At 42.1% G+C, this 14,239-nt stretch overlaps 1 protein-coding gene across 2 annotated transcripts in view; it reads right to left on the bottom strand.

The window, feature by feature from the left end:
- Positions 1 to 5,921: 5,921 nt before the first annotated feature.
- flrt1a (fibronectin leucine rich transmembrane protein 1a) overlaps positions 5,922 to 14,239 on the bottom strand; it is a 51,201-nt gene continuing 42,883 nt past the window's right edge. For both annotated transcript variants that reach the window (XM_079651746.1, XM_079651745.1), the window contains exon 3: positions 5,922 to 10,133. In XM_079651746.1, the coding sequence (XP_079507872.1) occupies positions 7,999 to 10,056 (2,058 nt within the window). In that variant the 5' untranslated portion in view covers positions 10,057 to 10,133 and the 3' untranslated portion in view covers positions 5,922 to 7,998. The remainder of the gene's footprint in view (positions 10,134 to 14,239) is intronic.

The raw sequence follows: 14,239 nt of genomic DNA, 5'->3' as shown, positions 1-14,239 counted from the left end.
TTTCCTGGATGAACTGACCAGGCAGAGTCCCTGTAGCTAGCTTCACGGAGCAGCTAGCAGAGAGACAAGAAGCTAGCAGCAGCAGTCACTTGACAGAGCCGTCACTCAATGTGACCACGCCCTAATTTATGAAAACACTTTAAGACCTAATACAAATAAAAGGGTCGTGTTAGAAAACAATTCACTCACAGATCCATAATCATGAAGGTGGAATCTAACTATATCGATAATAAAATGTAGGGAGCCAGGGGTAGAAAACATGTTTTTTTCTGCTGTAAAATTGGGCATTTTAACATGGGTTCTATGGAAATTGCTCCTTTCTGCAGCCATCGCCTATCGGCCAATATATGAACTGCAGTGTGTAGCACTTCCTATTGGCGTCCCGGCTCTTCCCCAGAGTTTGCCGCTTGGTCGGACTCAGAGTTTTTGAAGATGGACATAAGCACATTTTTTTTTTTAAAAGACGACAATTCTCAAGTGGTGGCTCACACAACAACCCCAGAGCCACCACTTGAGCCAGGTAAACAAGGTATGTAAATGTCAGTAAACTTCCAAGCTATGCGAACATGTAAGCAAAGCATAAATTAGCTCTACGTTGACGTTACTTTGAATCGCGGGGGTAAGCTAAACCGTTAGCAAGTAGCTATAGCTAGCCAGAGATATTAAATAAACACTTTGTCATACAATCTAAATGTAATGTTTTTTAGCGTTACCTGGTGATTTCAAAGAAAGCTCTCTGGGAAATGTTGACTAACGGCCCATCTACACTACAGGCATCAAAAAATCTTGAAGCTGGGCGTGTCTGAAGCTTGGCGATTCGGCGAGATTTTTAATCTTCGCCGAACTGCATTGTGGGGAGCATGGCATGGCTTTGCAAGCATCACGAGCATCTATCGGCATTAAAAGTTGAACAGGCTCGATGCTTGGCATCAGCCAATCAAATCCCGTTTATGCAAATCCCGCCAGTGCAAGCGCAGCCAATCAAACCGCGTGCAAGCTGGGAGAGCCAGACCACAGTTCATTTCCTCATATTCCAAACGAGATATTACGGTAGCAAATCACCCGGTTCTTTACGACCGGAACTATTTACCGGGATACAAACCGGAGGAACCAGGCATGGAGGGAGGTGTCAGAGACAGTGGGTGAAACTGATAGTTTTTTCGCCTGTTTGGAGAGTTTATATCCAGTTTACTTCGTTTTAACATTGCTATTGCTTTGTATCTCGGGGGCGGGAGATTCATGTGATTGGTTGCTCGCAAAAAATCGCCAAGCTTCAGACACGCCCAGCTTCAAGATTTTTTCATGCCTGTAGTGTAGACGGGCCGTTACAGTACACAGTTGATCCGGAGTCGTGTCAGTTAAAGTGTTTCATAGTTAGCTTAGCATCAACCTAGCACTGAAATATATGGATGTTATGTGACAGTATTTCTGAGAAAAAGTCAGCTGAAATGGTGGCATAGTTACCACTGCGTGTCAACAGCAAGTTTGAACCAAGCGGCAAACTCTGGGGAACAGCCGGGACGCCAATACGGAAGTGCAACACACTGCAGTTCATACATGGGCCGCTAGGGACTGACTGCAGAAAGGAGCAATTTCCATAGACCCCCATGTTAAAATACCCAACTTTACAGCAGAAAAAAACATGTTTCTAACCATGGATGCAATAAATATTATTATCGATATAGTTAGATTCCACCTTCATGATTATGAATCTGTGAGTGAATTGTTTTCTAACACGACCCTTTTATTTATATTAGGTCTTAAAGTTTTTGCATAAATTAGGGCGTGGTCACTTTGATGGACATGTACATGCCTCACTGTCAGCTAACAGAAACTTGTCCACTCTGCTAGGCTACAACCATAGAGGCTACAACGTTAGTTAGTCATAGTACTGTACTTGACCCTTTAGCTTTAGCCGTGTTCGTGGTGATTGTGCCTTTTAGGGAATATTGTTACAAATACCAGACAATTAAAATGTGGTGCTGTGCGCTTGAATGTACTAACAGAACTTCCAAGAAGTCTGAAATGATAATATTATACATGTTAATCCCTTTCGCAGGTGTTTGTGTGCTTGGTAGCTTAGCTTGTTACTTATTAGCCAGCTAAGGACGTAACCCTTTATACATACATATACATTTTAGTTTATGATTCAGCCTTGGGTAAGACTTTTATAGTCTATGGCTATGACGCCCATAATGCTAAACGGGAGCAAATGTTAATAGGGGACCCAATTATCCCAGTGGTGGCCGCCGGAGCTAACGGAGCCGCAGGGGGCTAGCTCCAGCCGGCATACCGGAGCTAGCCCACTGCGGCTCCGTTAGGTCCGGGCGATGGAGTCCGTCGTTATAACTGGAGATCAAGGAATGCAGCGAAACGCAGACTTGGTTCGTCAGCTGTAGTATTAGCTAAATAAATTATGTTGAACAAGGCTTATTAAGCTGAACATCACCACAACTGTTCTGCTATGTATCGGTACTTCTTTTCTTAACGTGTGAATGACAAGCATTAAGAATAACAAAATATAGCTAGTTCTCTTGCAGATTGTCTCATTTGATTATGAATGTAACGTTTATATATGGGGACTACACTGTTAGCAGTAACTTGGTATGCATGTATTTCATGTTAGCTTAGCTTCTTAGCCTGAGCTAGCTCTGTTTACTTCCAGTTCGGAGGAAGCAGGTCCCGCCTCGGCTCCGCCTCTTTGCCCTTATTTGGAGCAGGCGGGATTAGACTCTGACGTCGCTGTCGAGCCTTTAGTGGCCGACTCCGCCTACTAAGGGCTTCACGGCAACTCTGCAGAATCCTATGGGTGACGTCACGGACACTACGTCCATTTATATATACAGTCTATGGTTTGAACGTATTATTTGCAGCAGTAAATGTGGCTGTTTGTCCACTGACAGTGCCATAACAACACCTGAATTTAAATGTACAACCTCTTTTTGTGACAGATTTTCGCAAGAAATTATCATTCTTCTGAATGATATTCCTGTTGACAGCTAGTTTCTATGTGAACATTATGAGATGGACAGCCAGAGAGAATACATGAAAAACAGTTATGAAATACTGTATGACAAAACAAGAATACAGTTTAAAAGGGGAGTGATTTGTAAAATATCCATAAAGAAATATCTGTTTACAGTTCTGTTTCATATGGGTGTTGAGAGATGTATCCTCAGAGATGGAGTACTCGAGTCCCGGACTCGGACTCGATTTTCGGGACTCGTGACTCTACTCGGACTCGCGCACTGATTGACGCGACTCGGACTTGGACTCGTGGATTCTCGCGTATGCTGACTTGGACTCAGACTCGTGAATTTTTCCCCCCACGATGACTCGGACTCGACTTGTACATTGACGCTCTGACTTGGACTCAGACTGAGTCTGATGTCCTCTATCCTGGCATGTGCACCTGTGAGGCGAGTTTACGAACTGGGCCCCGCTGTTCCAGTCTAGAGATGTCTAGAGACACATCCGGCATCGTGCTGTATGCTTTCACACATTCTGCTTCCACATTGGAAAAGAGCAGCGCAAAATGCTCGTTATGTGGAAACAATACTGAAGAGAAGGCTCCGTAACACATTACTCTAAGGATCGAGTTCAGACATGGCTGTCTTGAACACTATCGTCAGAGTAACGTGATATAATCAATAAATAAAGATTCAGCTGATAACACGAAAGCACATGGCTACTTAACATGCAGAATGACTGAGTACACCTCCCCACACTTATCATTGGCTGCAAGACAACTGATTTCCGATGGAAGCATATTCATCTCCAAGGGGATGTGGCTCTACATAAGTCTCACAAGTTTACCTCACTATAAAGTAGGAATATCTTCTTCAAGTTTCGCTAACTTTAAAGTATTAGTACTCCACAAATGTATTACAAATTCACAATTTACAGTTATAAATAACAGGATAAAAGAAAAACAATAATAGAGGTAGACTCCAGATGCACCGAATGTTCTTACCATCCAAATACATTCTTTCACAGACGTGCTGAATGATAATCCCTTGATCATAATTTGGAGGCATATGGCTGGTTTGCATTTTTTGGAGAGATGACCCCAAAAAACTCAGTTAGTAAAAAAAGAACGTCAGCAGTAGTGGAATATCCACTATACTGTTAATTAAACTTAGAGAAAGAAAAAGTTATTTTCCACACCATATTAAAGGAAAATAAAAGAATATCTTAGAGCAGTTGCATTTAGGATTCAGATCAGGGGGGAGGTAGTAATCCAATAGTTTTCTGTTGCTCTGCACGGGGAATTGAGCTGCCTTTACAAACTGTTCGCAATGCTTCACAACAGCATGTTACATTGTTGATCCGTGCTGATACTCATTAAATCTCCCACAGACCTACCACCATCCCATGGGCGTGGATAGTAAAACAAATTGCAGCACATTGCAGCTCTTTAGCAATGGATAAATTCAAGTTGCATTTAAGAAGGAAGATTAAACAAAATAAAACAATGGATGTTTTCCATCCATTTTATCACCTGAATCTCCTCCTAGAGCACCATTGTGTTCTTTCTAACCAAATCTCTCTCAGAGGGGCGTGGGGAGTGGCTCCTTATTTTCATCTAAAGTAACAGACAGAGAATCAGCACTTTTGAAACAGGGCTGAAACAGAGGGGATTATGGGATGCTGCAATGATCTGTTTGGTATTTCGAGCCAAACACTTCAGAGACATGTTTGTATATATCTGAGACCTATAATATATTGATGTAAAACAGTATAATAGGGGACCTTTAAGTTCAGAATTGGTGGTTCTCTTTCAGTCTTAACACCCGGTAATTTAACTATTCAGGAGAAAGCCAAGCTAAAGCTGCATTCATGATATGCGATTTTTGTAGGTTGAGCCTGGGGCCTTGCAGTTATGTCCCCTGCGGGCTATGCTTCACACAGCGGATTGGTTGCTAACAACAACTTACTGCGTTGTGTGATGCAGAGGTGTTGCTCTTCCGCCTAGTCAGGAGGCACCGCTCTCTCGTTTTACCGCTTGCCATGTGAATGCAGCTTGAGTGATTGTTGAGCTGCCAATGGGTTCAGAATGTTGTCATTCTCAATCAATGTTTATTGTTCACAAGGAAATAATGTGAGGTGCTGTTTCTGTGTCTACAGCTTCCAATCACGCAATAGACAAATGTTTTACTTGTTTTCTTCCAAGCAGAACAGCCAAAAATATTATATGACAGACCCAATTTCACTCCAAATTAGAGAGTGAATCGATCTTTTTGGACACGTCTCATTCCAATTTACAATGAGAAATTGAAATTTGCAAAAACAAATGTGAGAAATGTGTTTGTATACTGGTAATAGAGTAATTTAAAACCTGATGAATGTTTTTGCTGGCCACTGGATTCACTTTGTGAATGTTCTCTCCTGGTTAAAAATGCAACAAAGCCCACTTCATACCAAACCACATTACTCCATCTTTAATTAACTGGTTGATCCTAACTTTGTTTAGCAAATGAAACAACTTCTTTCACAAAATTAGCTAGCGGCTGTGTCATAGGTTGATGAAATTAAGAGGTAACAGGAGGGTATCCTGCTGAAACACAGGCACAGTCCTTAAACAAGTCTCAAGTTCCAACCCAGGAGAGGCTAATTATTCGATTTCATCTGCCTTGATGAAGTTGTTTATTCAGAGTTGAGCTCGTTCATCCTTATGGAGTTCCAGGCTGCATGAAAACGTCAAGTCACTGAGAGCAGCAGCCTGTTGATTCTTCTTAGCTTCAGTTTTAAGTGTCTGGCCTCTGGCTGTAGCTGGCAATGTTTTATCCCAGAGCTACTCCAAATACTCATCAAAGTAAAACAAAAAGTAAGGTTAATTTTTTTAAATGAATTTTCATCGCCCATCAAAATATTCAGCTTCCTCAGGCATGAGATGAAATGAAAGGTTGCAGTAATAACAAGATTATAAAACTTTTTATTGATCCCCTCTGAAGATGAATTTATAAAGCAAATTCCACACATATCTCAGGTTCACATTTCATTTTTTTTACGCAAATTTATGGCACCATTACTTTCTTTAATTTCACCAGAAAAAAATATTGATGTGGCTGTGGCCAATGTTTTATTTTATACAAATGATGAGGAAGTACATGTAGACCCACTGTAAAATAGCAATTACACTATATCAACATTCCCCAAGAAAAAAATAATTAGCCGGGCCAGTAAGATGTTGAAGCCAGTGATTTCGGATGCAAGGAAAAATATACATTCCACTGACAGGTTACCTGACACCATGGTAAAACTCCGGCAGACACAACAGTCGAGGAAGCACAATTGGTTTCCCCTTTGGAAGCAACACAGTGGTAAACAACTGATGGACAATATTAAACCCAAGGGGGAGAAGCTGAGTATGACAAACAGATTTATGCATGGGTGAACTCCAATGTGCCAGAGCCATCAATTCTCCATCTTTAAAAGTTTCTTTAGCCTCCGTCTCACCGCGCCTGTCATAACATTGATCCCTGCTAAGTGCTAATACATTTACATTTGTAGTGCTGCTCAGTAATAAAAGAGGTTGGATGAGTGGAGGCCTTTTACCATTGCTAAAACAAACATCAATGAACTCATCCACGGAGGAGCCACCCCGCCTTCAAGAGTCCCCCGACAGTCCATCCACCCACTCTCAGCTGGGCCACCGCTCCACAGTGCCGGTCAACAGTGTTGCGGTTTGAGTCTCCTCAGTTTCACTCACAATTCTCGCCATCATTTCAGGGTTCACTCACAAGAGTCTGTTTCGCACATTTGTCCAGACTGGATTCACTGTGCATGCTGTTCTCGCTTTAGGTGTGTGGAGGAAACATTTTGTCACCAAAAGTTATCAACTGGAGTCACAGGTTAAGCACACAGGCACAACATGGGAAAAAAGGGATACAGGCTGGTCTCTACCGTCTCAGATGACTTACATGCTTTGCTTTTTGTCAAATTACATTTTATAAACATTCTGAATCAAGAATTAACTATGCTGCATTTCATTAAACATTAACCTGCAATTCGCCTTCATGTTATTTTCTTCACATCTCTTATTTTGTTGATTTAAATCCACTGTCTTCAAAGCTGGGTTTCATCAGTTACATGAGTGCAAAAATTAAAAGCAATTTTAATAAAGACAAAAAGCATCACATACGGGACAAAATAAATAAATAAAGAGAGCTGTGCAGGTTTTGATTACTTAACAAACCATGGATAAAAATAGCAAAGCATTTTCCAAATACAGCCCAGTCAGTACCTCAGTGAATTATCTACACGCTTGTGCAGCACCTCATCTGACGCAACACTAAAATACTGATCTTAGGTGAATGATCTGGAGAGGTATAACCAAGGCTGACCAGCCATGATAAGATCTTCACTCTGCCAACTACTGAATAAGGTAATAACAAGCCTACTTTAAGACAAGTGGTTATTGGGTTGTTTGAAATAGAACAATTCACAGCTTTACAAATCCCTTTCCTTGGATAGCTGGTAGGGAACATCAATATAGTTGAGGCATTTTGAAAAATGACTTTATACGACTACATACTGTGTATGACCAGTGAGCAGGAAAATACTACCAAATATGTTAGGTCATCATTTCCTAATCCATTTTGAATTGCCTGCTGTAGCGCCTGTGTGTGAGAGGAACTCTACCTGCACATATGCTAAGTTTGACCTTTCTACAGTGTATACATTCTTTGCTTACATATCACATGGAAAGAGCAGAAAAGAAAGCATACACAGGCCTTTACTAAGATGGTAAGGAAACAGTCAGCTGTGCATTCACACCTGGGACTCTGGCTGCTGCTTCCTGCAGTGATCTGTTCCCACACGGTTTCAGTTCCAGTTAATCACATACAGTACTCTCAGTGCAGTGAACAGCAGGTATTTTGGAATGGGATACCAGTAGAAGAAGGCACAGAGGGGTGCTTCATAAGTGTCCATGCTAACGGAAATTGTGCATCCATACAGTTTACCAATAACACTGTGAACTGGATATATAGTACATCATGTGTAACAGTAGTCTATATCTGGGATCCCTCCTTCTCTATAGCCGCGGTTGGTGCCATGACCTGCATCAGAAACATGGTTGTCTCCTTTGTACAGGCCAGTGCCATTAGAGGGGTATATGGTATGAATGATGTAATCCTCTCGTAGGGGTTTAGGCTGCATTGGCTGGCCGGCTGCCAGTGGCGTCATCTGGAACCCTGGACTGCGGATCTCCAAAATGGTATTGTCCTTCTTGGTGCCTGACTCAATGTAGTCATCACAGCTCTTCTTTTTTCGCGAGTGTTTGCGAGTGTAGTGGTCACGGGTGCACAAATGCCCAGTCCTATGTCCATACCAGCAGAAGATACCAAAAATAAGAGCCAAGGACACAATGGCGGTAGCCCCACCAACAATCCCTGCCAAGGGCAGAACTGTCATCTGCTTTGAGTCTTCATTCTCATCCTCCTCCAAAGGGGTGGGGTCAGACGTTTCAGCTTTTGCGCACACAAGAGCTTCATCGGGGTCAGCATCTCCAGAAATTGCTCCCTTGCTTTCAGAACTTGCAGCCAGGGGCACCATGCAAATAATGTAACTGGAGCGTGGTTGGAGGGAGGTAAGCAGGTACTCACGACGGTCCCCCCGGACCAGAGTCTCTGTAATTGATCCCATTGCATTCCCAGTTCCCAGTCGGAGCCAGCTCAGCCTAAAGGACGAGCTGGGTTGGGCCACGCTCCAGGTAACACGGACACTGTTGTGCGAGAGAGGCTTCACATTGAGGGCCAGGCTCTTCCCCACTCCGCTGCTGCTGAGAGTGTAGTCTAAGCCAGAGTCAGGAAGCCCCAGGCCAGGTCGCTTTGATCGAAGGGTGAAGAGAGAGCCCTGTGGAGGGGTGTGAGTGGTAGAGGTATCGACTCCACCTCCGCCCACTCTGTCTCTGGTCCCCGCAGTCCTCACCACCTCACACTCCTCCATCTCGCTGGCCAGGTCTTTCAAAGCCATGTCTCGCACCCTGTCAGGTCCATGGCAGTTGAGGCCTCTGACAGTGATGGTGTTACCGCGGGCATGCAGCCAGTCATACAGCCAACGCAGGTTGCAGCCACAGTGCCAGGGATTGCCTCGCACCAGCAACTGGCCCAGGCTATCTAGGTCTTTGAACAGTCCCCTCGGTAGGGTTGTCAGGTTGTTTCCTGACAGGTCCAATCTAAGCAGCCCGTGCATACCATCCAAGGAACCACGTGGCATATGAGTCAGGGCATTTTCCTGTAGAGACAGGCGCTGCAGATGGGCACTGGGCAGGTTGACCGGTGGGGTCTGGAGGGAGTTACGGACTAGGGACAACTCAGTCAAGTTGGCAAGGCGGGAGAACGTGTCATCGGCAATGCGCTGGTTTGCCAAAAGGTTTCCGTCCAGGACGAGGCACCTAAGTGAGGAAAGCCCTCTGAAGGCGTGGGTAGGGATTGTGGAGATTCGGTTGTCATCTAGACGGAGTTCTTCCAGGGAGGCAGGCAGTCCTGAAGGGATACTGGACAGGTGGTTGCGTGAAAGGAAAAGTAGGCGCAACCGTGGGTTGTCAGCGAAGGCCTGGTCCTCGATGCTAACAGTGGAAATTGAATTGTCATCCAGGTGGAGCTTCTCTAGCAAGGGCATCCTAGCCAGTGCACTACGAGGAATAGTGCGTATGTTGTTGTCCTGCAAATGCAGTTCACGGATGGATGGTGGCAGGTGTACAGGGAATTCGTCCAGTTCATTATCATACAAGTAGACCACACGGATGGCAAGCTGGCGCTCCAAGGACGTGGGCAAACCCGGGTTGTTTATCTGGTTGTTCTGAAGGTAGAGGACGGACGCCGAAGGAGGAAGTGATGGGATGGAGCTCAGACCACGGTCATTACAGTAGATAAAGTCCTCATCGCACCTGCATACGGATGGGCATATCATGTCCCTGTCTCCAATGTACCCTTGTATCGTGGCTGAGGCAAACTGAAGCATGCCAGCGCGTAGTGTCAAGCAAAGAAACAGCAGGAAGAGCCGAGCCCGAAGCTTAGCCACACCTACAGGTGCCATTATGGTGAACATAAGCACTGTCTCACTTTTCCAGGTGTGTTTTCAATCCTCAAATTCTTGCAGTGAGCTGGATTCCTGTGAGCTCCATCCTGTGAGAGAAAGGGAAATTAGAGTCAGCATTGAGGTACAAATGAATAAGTTAATAAGTATAGGTGACTAGGCATGTGAGGGGATTTCAGCTAAACTCTGATTAGTTTCAGACAGCACCTTTATCCTTGTCTGTCTTAACAATATAAGAGCCTAAGAAAATGCTACAACTCTCTTATCTTAACAGAACACAAATCTTGCACTCATAACAAGGTTGCTTGCTCTACAATTACTGGTCATAGCATCAAAGAGTTGTTCACACATGGCGAGGTCTTTGCAGAATCCCCTCAGCTTCTCAAAACATTTATTCAAAGCAGAAAATAAACAAAAATTAGAGAACTGCGCAGTCCATCATAATGAGGAATTAGCCACAGTAATCCAAGATAACAGACAGTTAGACTAAACTTGAACATGTCCTGTAACAAAAAGTTTGGAAAAGCAAATCTGTATTGACAAATCAAATCCCACATTTAGAATTAAGCCTTGTGCATAAATATGATGAGAATATTCTCCCCTGCTGAATTATTTAAATAGATCTGGAGAGGCTCTATAACTCCATTAGGAGTTTCCAGCAGATGGCTGCATTAGCCAGACAGAGCTGAAGATACGTTTCATTATCAAGACAGAACAACATGTTTTAGCTATGAGCCGTCATCTTCAATAGCTGAAGTCACATCAAAATCATGTCTTCCTAATGTAGTTGCATCAAATTAAGTACCATAAAACAGTAAAGGAAATATTTAATATGTAGTGAAATGCACATGATTAGACGACTAATGAACTATTTGTAATGACCACAACTCATTTGGGAGTGTTCATGAGCTCGACTCAGAACTTGATTGGCATCACAGTTTGCTGCTGTTATTAATTAAAGGGGACCTATCATTCAAAATGCACTCTTGTACGTCTTTTAAACATGAATATGTCCCGGTGTGTCAGGGAGCTCACCAAGTGTCAGAAAACACAACTGTCTCTCTTTTCCTCAATACCCAAATCTCTAAAAACGGGGTTTTAACGGATCTGATACAGATTTGAAAATAGTGTGACGTCAGTGACGAGAAGCTCCGCCTATATGGCCAACTTTCCACCAATCAGGGGAACGAGAAGTTGCCGTGGCATGGTAACAGCATGGTAACAGCATGGTAACAGCATGGTAACAGCATGGTAACATGACGCTCATAACTCGGCCCCTCCTTTGCAGGGGGGCGTGTACAGCTGCAGCGCATGCAAAGACAGGGGTGGAGGAGAGCAAAATAGAGCAATATGAGGCATGGCTAAAATGCATGATCTGTTTGGTATTTTGAAAAAAAAAACGTATAAATATATCTTATATAGGTATGGCCCTACAATATATTATTCAAATATAGCATGATAGGTCTCCTTTAAACTAAGACGTCATAACAGTAAGAACATTATTGAATACAGAGATTTTAAAACTGGTAAATTGCAACAGAGTGACAACATGAGCCCATTCCAGTCTTCAATAACCAGAGCCATTAGTCAAACCATTAAGGCCCACACAGCAGCAAACATGGTCAGGCTGTTTTATTGATTTCCTCACGAATCAGAGGTGATCTGCCACAGCCAGTCGGCTCTCATATAAATTACAGGATTCCCAGGAGTGTAGGTCACGATAATTAACCAAATGAATGACAATTCTGCTGGAGGTTGACTTTGCTGAATATATATTTGCAAACCTTTATCTGTGTTTAATCGTTATCACAATATTGAAAACGATGAGAGAAATTATCGTTGACCTTGCAATCATTTTCAAGAGTAAAGAATCGCTGTTCAAGTACCGAACCCTCTAACAGTTGTTCTACAGTTCTAAAATAATTATTGTCTTTGTTTGTTTGTTTGTTTGATTTAATTTGCCTTTTAAGAAATTGTTTGGTTACAGGGCACACTTTAATACACTAAATAAATACATAAGAATCAACAATTGAGAAAAAGAGAAGAAATAAAAAAGAAGAAAAGGAAAAAGTGAAAAAAGATACAGATAAGATAAGATAAGATAAGATAAGATGAACCTTTATTAATCCCAGAGGGGAAATTCAGTTGTACAAAGCAGCAACAGGGTAAGCGTGAAAAAACAGGACAGCAAAGATTCACACAGATTAATAAAATCAAAAATAAATAAAATCAAGAATTTTTTTTTAAATAATAATAAAAGACTATGAAATAGGAGATGAGTAAAAATAAGAGTAAAAATAACTGTAAAACAACTGTCAGCATGTGTACATTTGGTCATCTAAGTTATAAAGTACGGAATAAGTTAAAGTGACAAGTGAAAAAATACAGGTGTTCTATAACTAACCCATTTTTCCCATCTTTCATAAAGATATGAACTTGGTTTTTTGTTCTTAGGGCTATTGTTTCCATTCCATTAATTTCACTTACTAGATTCTTCAATTGGTCACGTCAAATTCTGATCTTTTTTTGTCAGCTAAAACTTACAAATAAGAGGATTGTATTTTATTTTCCAGGGAGAATGGGTATCAGAAAGACTGTGTCATCCACTATTATAGTATATTTCAAAGTACCGGTAAATTAAGCCTATTGATGTGCCAGTATGCTAAAGTCGTTGGATATCGCAGTAAATGCAGTCTCGTGCTTAGATTTATATTTTGGAAATTGTTGGTTTTAACCATTTCAAGAAAAAAATAATATAAGGTTTATGAAAAACTATATTTTGGTTCAGTGGTATTCTTTGTAGTTGGATAACATATTTGTGACTTATAATTTGGGTCCAATGTACACGCTTCTTTCCTCTGTTCTTCTGTAGGATATTGTAATACAGTACACTTTTCATTGGATTTGAGGCTTTGGACTGCATAAACATAGCTTTGTTATTAAATAAATAATTGTTATTAACAACATTGTCACTGAAGCTCAAGCCTTACTATTACAAATTTCTTCTTCGATTTATGGTCGTCTCCACCATTTCCCGACTCAGTGCTCACTGATCATGAAACTCAATTGCCTCTCTACTCCAATCCTTTCCAAGATACTGAAGTTGGGTCAGTGCACTCTCATTGGAGCTTGAGGAGTACCATAATTAATTAAATATAAAAAGATAATGTTGTTTATAAACTTTTCTTGCAGTTTCACATTTTATGGCGTATATGTCTATGCATCAAATTCTGTGGTGCATTTTCACCCTTGTGTATATGTGTTTGGCTGAGTAGTGCTAAAGAATGGATGACTTTTGATTCCCAGGAGCTTCAGCAGAGTCTCTTGAACAGTGGAGTATTTGGGTCAGACCTTTAAAAACAACATAGATGTGGTGTGAGATTGAAGTGGTGCAGACCAGAGCCTGAGGGATTAATAGAGCATATTGAGCCGCGATTCTCTGGATTAATCAGGTGCTACGAAGAATGGCAGACGGTCATTTCAGGATGTGTTTGCCCTATGGTTGCTCATTTTTCTTCCTCAATCAGAAAATGAAAAGTATAAAAAGCTTCTCAGTACTCTTTGTGTTTGTGGATGTTTCTGCTTTGGATGTGCTGTGTGTTTGTCTGTCCATGCATGCTCAAATTGCAAAACATTAACCCATATGGGAACAATCTATAAGGTCGCAGTCTACATTTCAGTTATCTTTAGAGGGGAGTGAAGCGGGGATGTGGGGCAATGTGTTAGCTAGACAGCCAGCCGCCTCAGGCACAGTACGACAACCCCCCGAGCGAATACTGGAACCCAAGACTGGATCAATTTACATAAAAGAAAAAAACAGGGAGGGAGAGAGAGGGACAGAAAGCAGCTTTGAGCAAGACCTTTTAATCCCATCTCACCATTAAGTCACCCACAGAGGACTGGGAAATCTGGAAGAAGCAGAATGCGGATTGACCAAATGGGCTGCTGATGTATCAGGAAATCCATTTTACTGATGGCTCGGAAAAGATAATAGTGGCCCACAGCTTATCTTACATGGCATGCCCATGGATCGCATTTTAGATCTAAAGATTGCACATGTGGAAGGGATGATGCAATACATGATGGTTATGGTGATGACAGAAAAAATTGATCTGAGAGAGAAAAAAAAGAGGCCAGATTAGCATGGCCTATTCATTTTGGTATATCGTAGAGGGTTTTATTTCTGTAATAGTTC

Source organism: Notothenia rossii (genome assembly GCF_949606895.1).
Source record: "Notothenia rossii genome assembly, chromosome: 9".
Classification (NCBI taxonomy): domain Eukaryota; kingdom Metazoa; phylum Chordata; class Actinopteri; order Perciformes; family Nototheniidae; genus Notothenia; species Notothenia rossii.
The sequence above is the reverse complement of the archived record's forward strand: the minus strand, read 5'-3'. Positions and strand labels throughout refer to the sequence as shown.